Raw genomic sequence first — 12,523 nt, forward strand, 5'->3', positions numbered from 1 at the left:
AGCCCCAACCTCTTAGACAGACTGCACCTTTCCTTTGACACTAGTTTGAGTGAAGATGCAAAGGAGTTGGGACGCCTTGCCACGTCACAGAAGCCCCTCCCCATTAGTGTGTTTGGGCTCAGAGCAAGTACCTGCTAGCTTCAGCAGCGCAGGCACACAAACTGCACTGCCGAGACAGAATCACTTGAGACATGTTGATGGCAGTGCAGCAATAAGCTCTGAGCTCCTTCTCGAGCCCCGACACGCTCCGTCTAAGGTAGCAGTGCTTCTATGATGTGGAAAGCCATCCATGTGCCTAGGGCTGTAGTAAACGATTATTTAAGAAATCGAGTATTCTACCAATTATTTTTACGATTAATCGTGTACTCTAATAAGAAAAAATGAATTAATAGACTGTTTTCCTTTTTTAAAAACTCATCAGTCCCCCTTCCATCAGTCCCCAACACCCTTCGTTCCCCCCTGTGTGATCAGCCCAAGTGTTTCAGTTCCCCCTAGTGCCATCAGCTCTGTTCCCCTCAGTGCCATCAACTCCACTATCCACCAATGCCATCAGCTTCCCCCCCAGTGCCATCAGCCCCTCCATGCCATCCACTGCCATGTCCCCCACTCCCCCAGTGCCTCCATGCCATGTCGCCCTCCCCCAGTGCCTCCGTGCCATGTCCACCACTCCCCCAGTGCCTCCGTGCCATCCACTGCCATGTCGCCCTCCCCCAGTGCCTCCGTGCCATCCACTGCCATGTCGCCCTCCCCCAGTGCCTCCGTGCCATCCACTGCCATGTCGCCCTCCCCCAGTGCCTCCGTGCCATCCACTGCCATGTCGCCCTCCCCCAGTGCCTCCGTGCCATCCACTGCCATGTCGCCCTCCCCCAGTGCCTCCGTGCCATCCACTGCCATGTCGCCCTCCCCCAGTGCCTCCGTGCCATCCACTGCCATGTCGCCCTCCCCCAGTGCCTCCGTGCCATCCACTGCCATGTCGCCCTCCCCCAGTGCCTCCGTGCCATCCACTGCCATGTCGCCCTCCCCCAGTGCCTCCGTGCCATCCACTGCCATGTCGCCCTCCCCCAGTGCCTCCGTGCCATCCACTGCCATGTCGCCCACCCCCAGTGCCTCCGTGCCATCCACTGCCATGTCGCCCACCCCCAGTGCCTCCGTGCCATCCACTGCCATGTCGCCCTCCCCCAGTGCCTCCGTGCCATCCACTGCCATGTCGCCCACCCCCAGTGCCTCCGTGCCATCCACTGCCATGTCGCCCACCCCCAGTGCCTCCGTGCCATCCACTGCCATGTCGCCCTCCCCCAGTGCCTCCGTGCCATGTCGCCCTCCCCCAGTGCCTCCGTGCCATGTCGCCCTCCCCCAGTGCCTCCATGCCATGTCGCCCTCCCCCAGTGCCTCCATGCCATGTCCCCCTCCCCCAGTGCCTCCATGCCATGTCGCCCTCCCCCAGTGCCTCCATGCCATGTCCCCCTCCCCCAGTGCCTCCATGCCATGTCGCCCTCCCCCAGTGCCTCCATGCCATGTCCCCCTCCCCCAGTGCCTCCATGCCATGTCCCCCTCCCCCAGTGCCTCCATGCCATGTCGCCCTCCCCCAGTGCCTCCATGCCATGTCGCCCTCCCCCAGTGCCTCCATGCCATGTCGCCCTCCCCCAGTGCCTCCATGCCATGTCCCCCTCCCCCAGTGCCTCCATGCCATGTCCCCCTCCCCCAGTGCCTTCATGCCATATGTCCCCCTCCCCCAGTACCTCCATGCCATATGTCCCCTTCCCCCAGTGCCATCAGCCCCTCCATGCCATGTCCCCCAGCTCCATCAGCCCTTCTATGCCATCCATGTCCTGTTCCCCACTCTCCCAGTGCCATCAGCCCCTCCATGCCATTTCCATTCATGTCCCCCAGTGCCAACAGCCCCTTCAAATCACAGGTGCCCCACCCCCCTCCGGCAGGTTCGGGCCCCTGCTAACTTATACTTACCTTTCCTGGCAGTGAGCGGACATGGAATCTGCAGGAGATGGACCGCATCTTCTTATCACTTCCTGGCATGCACTGGACGGGACCTGACGTCACAGAAAGCGTCAGCCAGCGCGCTGACAATGTGTACATGTAAGGCCCTGGCAGCACGGTGTAGACGGGAGGCCACAGTGCAGTCAGCGAGAGGCTCTATGGTCACGTGATTTAAACGAATCCTCGATGCAGGGAAACTGCTTTAAGGCTTTTTTTTTTGCATCGATTACATCGATGAATCATTGCAGCCCTACATGTGCTGACTGTGCACTGCGCCTGCTCTCAAACTAGCAGGTGCTGGGGCAAAGTCAAAGGAAAGGTACTGCCCATCTAAGGGGGCTACAAGTGGAGGAATTCACATTATTGGCATATGGAACACCATGCTGCAAAAGTGTACACTGGATAGTTGCAGTCACTTGACTGGGGAGTAAGAAAAGGGAGTTGGAGCCCAAACTGGAAACAATTTATTATTAGTAAGCTATTAGTTTTACTTATGTATATATAGTTTAATAAAACTGCACAGTCCCTATAAGGGCTATTCTGGCATTTAAGGAGTTGTTTGTAGTGAACAGGTACTGAATGTGCTTATATCGATGAAAATGGACACATTTATATGTGTATGCTTCTATTTGAAATAAGTGTATGACTTACCTCAAGACAGAAGTGGATAACCTCTGATAGATAGTGAACAATGACTGACACTTCACTTTCCATTAGTTCTTCAAAGACTTCCATTGCTTCACAGGCCTGGACCTGGTAAAAATGGTAAATGTAATGGCAGATAAAATGTTTATATCAAAAGTCTCTCAAAAAGGTACCGATTCTCCTTGCAGAGAACCAGCTTAGAAAAAGTATACCTTTACAAGAAAATGGAAAAGAAAAAAAAGAGATAACAAAATGACTCATGACATGGTAGAACAACCCTTCACAAATTCAGTCTATTTAGGACTACATTGACCTCATAGTTCCTATGCTGGCTCTCTCTGCAATATATTTTGGAGACTGCTTGAGGACTATAAACTATTGGTAAGACAACGTCTGAACTGCCAAATAGTATTCTATAGAATTGCCATTAAATGTATTCTATAAAAGTTGGTACATCTTATACCAGGCTGCTCCTCAACATTTTCACTAATAAGAAGCGCCCTATTTCTTTGATTTGAACATATCCGTGCCATCCTGAGGACCTTCACTCTTTGGGAAATCTGAAAAGAAATACTCATAACGCTATACCTATAAGTATCAAGTCACCTAGACTCAATGGGGCTTGAATATTGTACACAGGCCAGTCTATATATACTACTGCTGCTTTGCTGTCATTTGTTTCTTTTCTTTAATGCCACTGTGCAAGCTTTTTATTCTCCATTTAGTCTCCCATATTCCTTTTCCGTTCATTTACTTTTTATTATATTCTCACTTAACAGTGCTATAGAACTAAAATACTTAGGAGGCTTCGGTCCTAAACTGAAAAATTCAGGAGCCAAATAAAATTCGGTCAAATTTAAAGTGGCATGCCCACAAAATTTGTATTCTCTGACCTGTTAGAAAGGTCCATGATGTAATCTGTAGTAATCTGAATGTAATCTTCTCAACAGTGACTGTATTTGTGAGTTATAACTAGAGATGAGCGAATTTCATATTTTGAAATTCGTTCACATTCTGTTTTTTTGGTAAACGGTGAATTGCGTTATGGATTCCATAACCATGAACCATAACGCAATTCTATGATGGAATGCGTAACAGAATAAAAGAAGTCTATGGCCTGCAAAACAGATCTGTCCCACGCATAACGGAAACAGGACTGATACATTTTGCAGCCCAAAGACATCTATTATGACGGAATGAATAATGGAATGCCTCTAAATGCATTCTGTTATGCATTCCGTCACAGAATTGTGTTAGGGTCTGTGGTAACCGAATCCATAACGCAATTCACCTTTTACCAACAAACGAAGTGTGAACTAATTTCATGAGCGGAAATTCGCTCATCTCTAGTTATAACCTCCCTTCTGAGCCTCAGCTCTGTCACATAACCAGCACTCCAATTGATCTCCAATTGACACACAAGACAGGAAGTCAGTGACCTCTCTATTCATTCCAATGAGACTGACATTGAGGCTCCCATAGGAATACAAAGAAAAATTGGCTTCCTGTCCACACATAAGATGCTGGGTAATTTGGAAAGAGAATAAATATTTTTTTTGAGAGTGCTTCTTTAAATACTTATAGACAGTACCTTCACACAAGATCTGGTGTGCTGTGATTGATTTCTTATCATGAATATCAGAGAGCAGCGGGTTTGAAACCGAGCACCCCAGCCAATCAGCCATTCAGGAGAAGCTCCGGTGCCAGCACTACAAAGAGACTTTGACTAAACTGCAGTGAATGGGATAAGCACTTTTTTTTAAACCAGATCCGTCCACTACACAACGGACAGAGTTTTGAAGTACTGATGCAAAACTATAGCTGATCAATAGGGGTGTAGGGAGTCAGATCTGATACAGAAAGCCTATCCTGAGGATAGCCCATCAATAAAGAGTACCAAAAAAACATTTAACTCCTAAAGGACCGGGCCAATTATTATTATTTTTTTTGTCTTCCCCTCTGCAAAGACCCATACATTTTTAAAGGCTATGGACACCTTTGGTACAATTTTGTATGATCGCATTTTACTCCTTTTGGGCTAAAAATCTTTTTATTTTTTGTATTGGTCTTTATTAAAAATGTTTAGATCTTTCTAACAGAGAACACCTGGTGATCACATGATCGCTGGGTCCACTAGAGGAAGAAGCATAGGTGCTTCCTCTATTAATTGCATAGTCCGGCATTTTACATAACACATTAAACACTATTCACCGAGCAAAGGAGAAAGCAGAAGCGGTATTAAAGCACTCCTTTCTTCTCCTCAGGGATCCAACCTGCTCCTGCTCGACTGTATGAACTTTAATCCTGCATGTACAGCTCTCTAGATTAAAGCCCAGCACCAAGCGCCACACATGTATGGCACTTAACAGTGGCAGTAATCACATTGATTTCATAACCAAGGAGTGACCTTTCATGTCTGCCAATGTACCAATGGAGGCCAGTGATTTTTTATTTTTTTTTAAAGACTCACTACCCTGAAACTTGACATTAAAGGGGATCTCTGGGATTTACTTCAAAATAGGTCATCAATATGAAATTGACGGTGGTCCGACACCTGGCACCCCTTCTGATCAACTGTTTGAGGAAGCTATAGTGCTCACCGCAGCTTTAGCGAGCTCAGCGGTTTCATTGCAGCTTACCAAGCACAGTGCCGTCCATTTGATAGCGGCTGTCCTTGATATCGCAGCTCAGCGCCATTCTCTCAAATGGGGATAAGCTGCATTTAGGCCATGTGACCGATGAACGTGACATCACATGGCTTAGGAAGAGGCCTAAGCGCTCAAAGAGTGCCGCAGCCTCTTTGTACAGCCGATCGGTGGGGGTCCTGGGAGTCAGACACTACCAATCTGATACTGAAGACCTATTCTGAAGATAGACCCTTAATATAAAAATCATGGAAAACCCCTTTAAAAAAGGACCTAAATGTCGGTTTTACTAAATAATTGTATTCCCCGTGCAATAACAATTCTGGATTATTTCTTCTTATAAAATTACATTGTTCTGTTACCCAGTTATTGCTACTAGATGTTTATTAATAAAAGTACAACTGGGTTCCCAGTTGTGGGCTTGTTTGATGCACAGTGTGTCAGTGCTGCTAAGTGTTAGATTGTACATTTCCAATTTGTAACACCAAGCTATACCTTTATTAATAACGCTGTAGTAGTAAAAGTCCCAACAGATGCTTACGCATTTCAGACAGCACAAAGTGTCCTTACTCATAGCTATCATTAAAGGGGTTCTGCAGTTTGTTTAAACTGATGATCTTTCCTCTGGATATATCCAGAGGATAGATCATCAGTTTAAACAAAGTACAGAACCCCTTTAAGTCCCTGCCGTGTACTGCCTGATGTGTCACTAAGAGAAGGAGGTGGTGAGCCGTTTACATAGTTCTATTTTTATAAGCATCTTTTAATTAAGGGAATAGAAAATATAGCATTACCTCATTAATCAGAATCAACTGTTTGATTGCTGTTACCAACTTCGGGACCAAAGCCCTCAGTAAGTTCTGAATAAAACAAATGAAGATAAAGAATGGTGAAAATTTTTATAAAAATAAAATGATAATTATAAGTACAGCATGAGGTACTCACAGTTTCATTACCAACCAGCACAGGCACTATACTTGTGATAGACTGAACAGTGTAGAACAACAAAGGTCCATTCTGTAGATCATCAAGAGTTTGGTTAAACAGTTTAACTAAATCTGGGATGTGGGGCCGGAAGATTTTAGCAGAGAGATCTAGAGCACAGAACAGAACCAGGAGGCCAACCTAAAAAAAAGAGAACGTGAACAAAGTTTAAAAAAATAAAAAATATATATATATTTTTTGAAAGCAATGAATAGGGCATTTCAAGTGAAGTATTATTGCAATATATGTGGATTAAATATATTTTAAGGTTTGTTATGTACATTACATTTTACTCTCTGGTACCGCTCCCTGTTATTTCTCCTTCTAGTCCACTTTCTCCAGCATTCAGTTGTGGACTAACATGCTCAGTAGCTTCCCCGATCTCTTCCCCTCCTCAAAGTGCCGGCACAGTGATCTCACAGAGAAGCAAGTGGAGTGGGCTATATATATCCACACATACAGTGCCTTGCAAAAGTATTCACCCCCTTGCCTTTTTTCGTATTTTGGTACATTACAGCCTTAAGGGTACTTTCACACTAGCGTTTTTCTTTTCCGGTGCTGAGTTCCGTCCTAGGGGCTCAAATCCGGAAAAGAACTGATCAGTTTTATCCTAATGCATTCTGAATGGAGAGTCCGTCCCTCAGGATGTCATCTGTTCAGTCTTTATGACTGATCAGGCTTTTCAGAAAAACGTAGCATGCAGTATTTTTACCTCCGGCCAAAAATCCTGAACACTTTGACTGAACGCCGGATCCGGCCTTTTTCCCATTGACTTGCATTAACGCCGGATCCGGCGCCATGTGTTCAGTCAAAACGGATCCGGCTTTTGCATGTTAAACCCAAAAAATAGGGAAAAAAAAGTTAAAGTCCATAAATGGCGGATCCGTTTTTTCCAATGCATTTTTCCATTGTGATCGAAAGCCTGATCAGGATTCAAATGGATCAGTTTTCACACGTTTTTCCGGATCCGGCGGGCAGTTCCGGTGTCTGAATTGAACGCCGAATTCAAACAATGCTAGTGTGAAAGTAGCCTTAGTTCAATGTTTTGTTAATGTGAATTTTATGTGATGGATCAGAACACAATAGTCTAAGTTGGTGACGTGAAATGATAAAAATATATAAATAAAACTATTGTTTAGAAATAGAAAACAGAAAATTGGCATTTATGTATGCATTCACCCCCTTTTTTATGAAGCCCATAAAAAACTCTGGTGCAACCAATTACCTACAGAAGTCACATAATTAGTGAAATAATGTGCATCTATGTGCAATCTAAGTGTCACATGATCTGTCATTACATATACACACCTTTTTTGAAAGGCCCCAAAGGCTGCAACACCAAAGCAAGAGGCATCACTAACCAAACACTGCCATGAAGACCAAGGAACTCTCCAAACAAGTAAGGGACAATGTTGTTAAGAAGTATAAGTCAGGGTTAGGTTATAAAAAATATCCAAATATTTGGTAATCCCCAGGAGCACCATCAAATCTATCATAACCAAATGGAAAGAACATAGCACAACAGCAAACCTGCCAAATGACGTCAGCCCACCTAAACTGTAGGTGACAAAGCACCGTGGGGTATATGCCCACCTGCCAAGGCTTACACTAGAAAAAAAGAAGTGTTGGCTCTGCGTAACTAGGCTATACCACCTACATATTTACTGGACTAATTAGTTGGAACCAAAAGCAGTAGGAGAGAGGCGAACCGCAAAAAAACGAACCAAGAACCGACACGTCCTGAACCCGAAAGAGAACCTAGAAAAACCATGGGAACGGAAAGAAAAGCTAAAGAATACAGATGGGATCTATGTCCTCAATGCATCCAACAAGAAAGGTATTTTCTGGCAAGTACAAAACCCAAATCTTCTTGTGAATGACATTGGGAGACACAGCATAGTGGAATGTCCTAAAGCATTCATAGATCTGAACTTGAGTCGCTCAAAACATCATTTGTATGCTGAATGGAGATTAGTCTCCGTATGGAATTCGAATGTATGGGCTCTGGCGAAGGAAATTCATTATCACCGAAGTCTCGCAGGACTGTGCTGAATAACTTCGGACTTTGATTTTAGAACTTGAAAACCATTTCAAAACTTGGGTCTGAAGTCGGCATTGGTACTGAGGTACCAGCCAGTACTGAAGGCAACTTCGGATTTCTGTTTTAAAATGGTTTTCAAGTTTAAAAATCAAATGTCGAAGTTATTCACTGAAGTCTCGTGAGACTTCGGTGATGACGAATTTCACCTTGCCGGAGCCCATACATTTTAATGCTGTACGGAGACAGGTCTCCATAAAGCATTAAAACTGAGTTTTGGGTGAATAGGCTTTGGATCTTGGATCCGAAACTCAATTCGCTCTACATTAATTCTGATCATCCCAATCAAGAGATGGTCTCAGGGATGAGAGGGGTTAGGACAAAAAGAGGGGAGAATGATGACTTCATTAAAGTGAAAGGAGGAAACCACCTTAGGAAGAAACGAAGGGACAAGGCGGAGGACCACCTTGTCCTGGCCAAGAAACACAAAGGAGGACCTACAGGACAGGATCGTCAGCTTGGAAATAGAGTTAACAGCCACAAGAAAATCCACCTTGAACAACAGAAGGGGGGAGACTGAGCATCAAGGAACAGATTTAGGTCCCAGAGTTGAAAGGGATAGCAAAAAGGGAGAATGCAGTGGGCCACACTGTGAAGAAAAGCCTTCACTTGATGAAAAAAAGGCTAGGGTCTTCTGAAATAGAATTGAAAGCGGAGAGCTGGCCTTTAGGGGACGCCAGCCACGAACCCTTTTCAAACCCAGATTGGAGAAATAATTCTGGGAAAGGAGAAAAACAGGTGATGGAAATCCCATGATTCTAATAAGGAAAAATAGGTCCAGCAAGTGCAATGGTAGAGTCTAGCACCGCTGAGGCTTACATGTCTTAAGCATTGTCTGAATGATGGCCTCACGGAGACCAGAAAATCTTATAACTACAGATTCAACAGCTACACCATTGAATGCAGTAAACTGTGGAAGAACAGTGGACCTTAGGAAAGGAGTTCAGAGCACAAAGTAATGTTGGCAAGCAGAAACAGGGAGGAAAGATTTGCTGAGAAACAGTCCGAGGGGCCAGCTACTAAAGAAGGTCCTAGCAGGCTCAAAGGGGAGGGCATGAATTGGAATGGAGATGGAGATGACAGGAAGAATCTGCTGGAGGGAGGGACGGATAAGTCTGTTTTGTATCCTAATGACGCCACATCCAGGACCCAATGGTTATCCATGGACACAAGCCAAATTTCCCAAAGAAGAGCAGCCGACTCCCACTAGAGGGAACAACACGAATTTGGGAAGAGGTGCGGTGGTGGGGGCTGTTCTGGGGTAAAAGTGAACTCTTGCTGCTCATCACCTCAGAGATGAGCTCTTCCAAGTATTTACCGAAAAGATTTTCACCCAAAAAGGGGAAGAGCTCCTTAGATGCCATGTCCACCTCCCAGGAAGGGAGAAATACAGAATGCCGAATAGCCACTAAATTAGCTGTAGGGGCCCTGCCCGTTTGGCATAGGACTCAAAGACCGAGGAGACATTTGCTTGTTCATGGTCAGCAGACAAGCTCTGAAGAAGCTGTATGGTCCATATAAAAGAGGCTTTAGCAAACCAGGAGGCATCAAACGCAGGCATATACCTCAGCCAGCTGCAACAAAGCCAGACTTGGAGACTGAATCTATCTTCTTGTCCAACAGATCAGAGAGAGAAGCAGTGTCAGCCAAAGTGAGGGTGGTGGCCTTGACTAGGCGAGCTACTTGCATATATTTGAGGACAGAAAGACAATTTAGACAAGGTTTCCTTGGAGAAGGGGGACTTCTGAACTTTTAGAGGACGGGAGCCGCTCATCAGAGTGATGGCACTCCTTAACAAGGAATGCATTAAGATCTGTATGGTTAGGGAAGATCAAGGAGAGGCACTTAGCGCAATGAAGATACTTCGTTCTGAGAGGAGGAGGGATCATCCTGAATTTGAAGTATGTTTCTGACTGCCTTGATGCCATCCTGCATGGCCGAAGATAGCCTTGTGCTCTACTCACCAGCCGTAGTCCTGTCTGATTTGGGAATGGAGAAGCCCAGGGTATCATAGGAGGGTTTAGGTGGAAGGAATGTGCACATACAGGGTTAGGCTGTCTGCATGGAAAAATTTATAACAATGGGTGTGCGTAAAATATGTAGTAACCCCTAGGGGGCATGCGGTCTGTGGGTGTCTTCCCTGACATGGAGGCCAAGTAAGGAGCCTAAAGGAGAAAAAAAGTCAGCCAGAGCATGGGTATATGTAAAATGACACCCCAAAACACATTTCCCAACTTCTCCTGAGTACGGCGATACCACATGTGTGACATTTTTTTGCAGCCAAGGTGGGCAAAGGTGCCCACATTCCAAAGAGCACCTTTTGGATTTCACAGGCCATTTTTTACACATTTTGATTTCAAACTACTTTGCACGCATTTGGGCCCCTAAAATGCCAGGGCAGTATAACTACCCCACAAGTGACCCCATTTTGGAAAGAAGACAGCCCAAGGTATTTCATGATGGGCATAGTGAGTTCATGGAAGTTTTTATTTTTTGTCACAAGTTAGTGGAATATGAGACTTTGTAAGGAAAAAAGAAAATTCTGCTAACTTGTGACAAAAAATAAAAAGTTCAATGAACTCACTATGCCCATCAGCGAATACCTTAGGGTGTCTACTTTCCGAAATGGGGTTATTTGTCATTTTTTTCTACTGTCTGGGCATTGTAGAACCTCAGGAAACATGACAGGTGCTCAGAAAGTCAGAGCTGCTTCAAAAAGCGGAAATTCAAATTTTTGTACCATAGTTTGTAAACGCTATAACTTTTACCCAAACCCACCTTTTTTTTTTAATCAAAGACATGTAGAACAATAAATTTAGAGAAAAATTTATATATAGATGTCGTTTTAAAAAAAAAAAAATTACAACTGAAAGTAAAAAATTTCATTTTTTGGCAAAAATTTCGGTAAATTTCGATTAATAACAAAAAAAGTAAAAATGTCAACAGCAATGAAATACCACCAAATGAAAGCTATTGGTGAGAAGAAAAGGAGGTAAAATTCATTTGGGTGGTAAGTTGCATGACCGAGCAATAAACGGTGAAAGTAGTGTAGGGCAGAATTGTAAAAAGTGGTCTGGTCATTAAGGGTGTTTAAGCTAGGGGAGCTGAGGTGGTTAATGCACAAAGTAGGGTGCTGACCATGTGCAAAATGAACCTAAAGTACACATGTACGAAAGGAGCACACCAAGAGAAAAATAAAATCTCATGGACTTTATTAGTACAAGAAACATGACACAAACAGCTGATGTTTAAAAACACTTAAAAAAATGGTAAATACATGAGGAGTCTTGACCCCTTCAGGACCATGACATTTTTCACCTTAACGGGACACTGACAGGGCCAATAAGCATATTGAGGTATATATATATGGCAGTACAGGTCTTATAATGGGTATTACAATCATCTAAGTGTCCCCCCTGTCCACATTATACATACAGTAAACTTACGTTTTATAACCTGCACCAACGGTCTTCAATCTGCCCAAGGGGCGGCGTTTCACCTCTCTTGCGCCCAGCCAGCCTCCCCCAACTGCCGCTTTGAAGCGCCGCCCAGCTCATGAATATTCAGTTCGCTGGGCGGCTTCTGCGGTCCCCGCTCTGAAGCGCTGCGCTGAACAGTGCCCTGCGCATGCGCCGGATCTTGTGAAGTCGGGGACAGTAAGCGGCGCCCAGCGAAGTGAATATTGATGAGCTGGGCGGCGCTTACTGTACCGGACTTCACAAGATCCGGCGCATGCGCCGAGCACTGTTAAGCGCAGCGCTTCAGAGCGGGGACCGCAGAAGCCGCCCAGCAAACTGAATATTCATGAGCTGGGCGACGCATCAAAGCGGCAGTTGGGGAGGCTGGCTGGGCGCAAGAGAGGTGAAACGCCGCCCCTTGGGCAGATTGAAGACAGTTGGAGCAGGTTATAAAACGTAAGTTTACTGTATGTATAATGTGGACAGGGGGGACACTTAGATGATTGTAATACCCATTATAAGACCTGTACTGCGAATATATATACCTCAATATGCTTATTGGCCCTGTCAGTGTCCCTTTAAGGACCAGGCCATTTGTAGCAAATCTGACATGTGTAATTTTATGTGGTGATAACTTTAAAACACTTTTACTTATCCAGGCCATTTGGAGATTGTTTTCTCGTCACATATTGTACTTA

The 12,523-nt window shown here is 44.9% G+C and overlaps 1 protein-coding gene across 1 annotated transcript in view; it reads right to left on the bottom strand.

Moving 5' to 3' along the window:
- IPO4 (importin 4) overlaps positions 1-12,523 on the bottom strand; it is a 133,847-nt gene that overhangs the window by 82,219 nt on the left and 39,105 nt on the right. Inside the window, exons 6-8 of the mRNA XM_044273143.1 lie at positions 6,231-6,410; positions 6,080-6,145; positions 2,647-2,748 (exon numbers count right to left, since the gene is read on the bottom strand). Of these exons, the coding sequence (XP_044129078.1) occupies positions 2,647-2,748; positions 6,080-6,145; positions 6,231-6,410 (348 nt within the window). The remainder of the gene's footprint in view (positions 1-2,646; positions 2,749-6,079; positions 6,146-6,230; positions 6,411-12,523) is intronic.

This window comes from Bufo gargarizans, chromosome 1, assembly GCF_014858855.1.
Source record: "Bufo gargarizans isolate SCDJY-AF-19 chromosome 1, ASM1485885v1, whole genome shotgun sequence".
Taxonomy (NCBI): domain Eukaryota; kingdom Metazoa; phylum Chordata; class Amphibia; order Anura; family Bufonidae; genus Bufo; species Bufo gargarizans.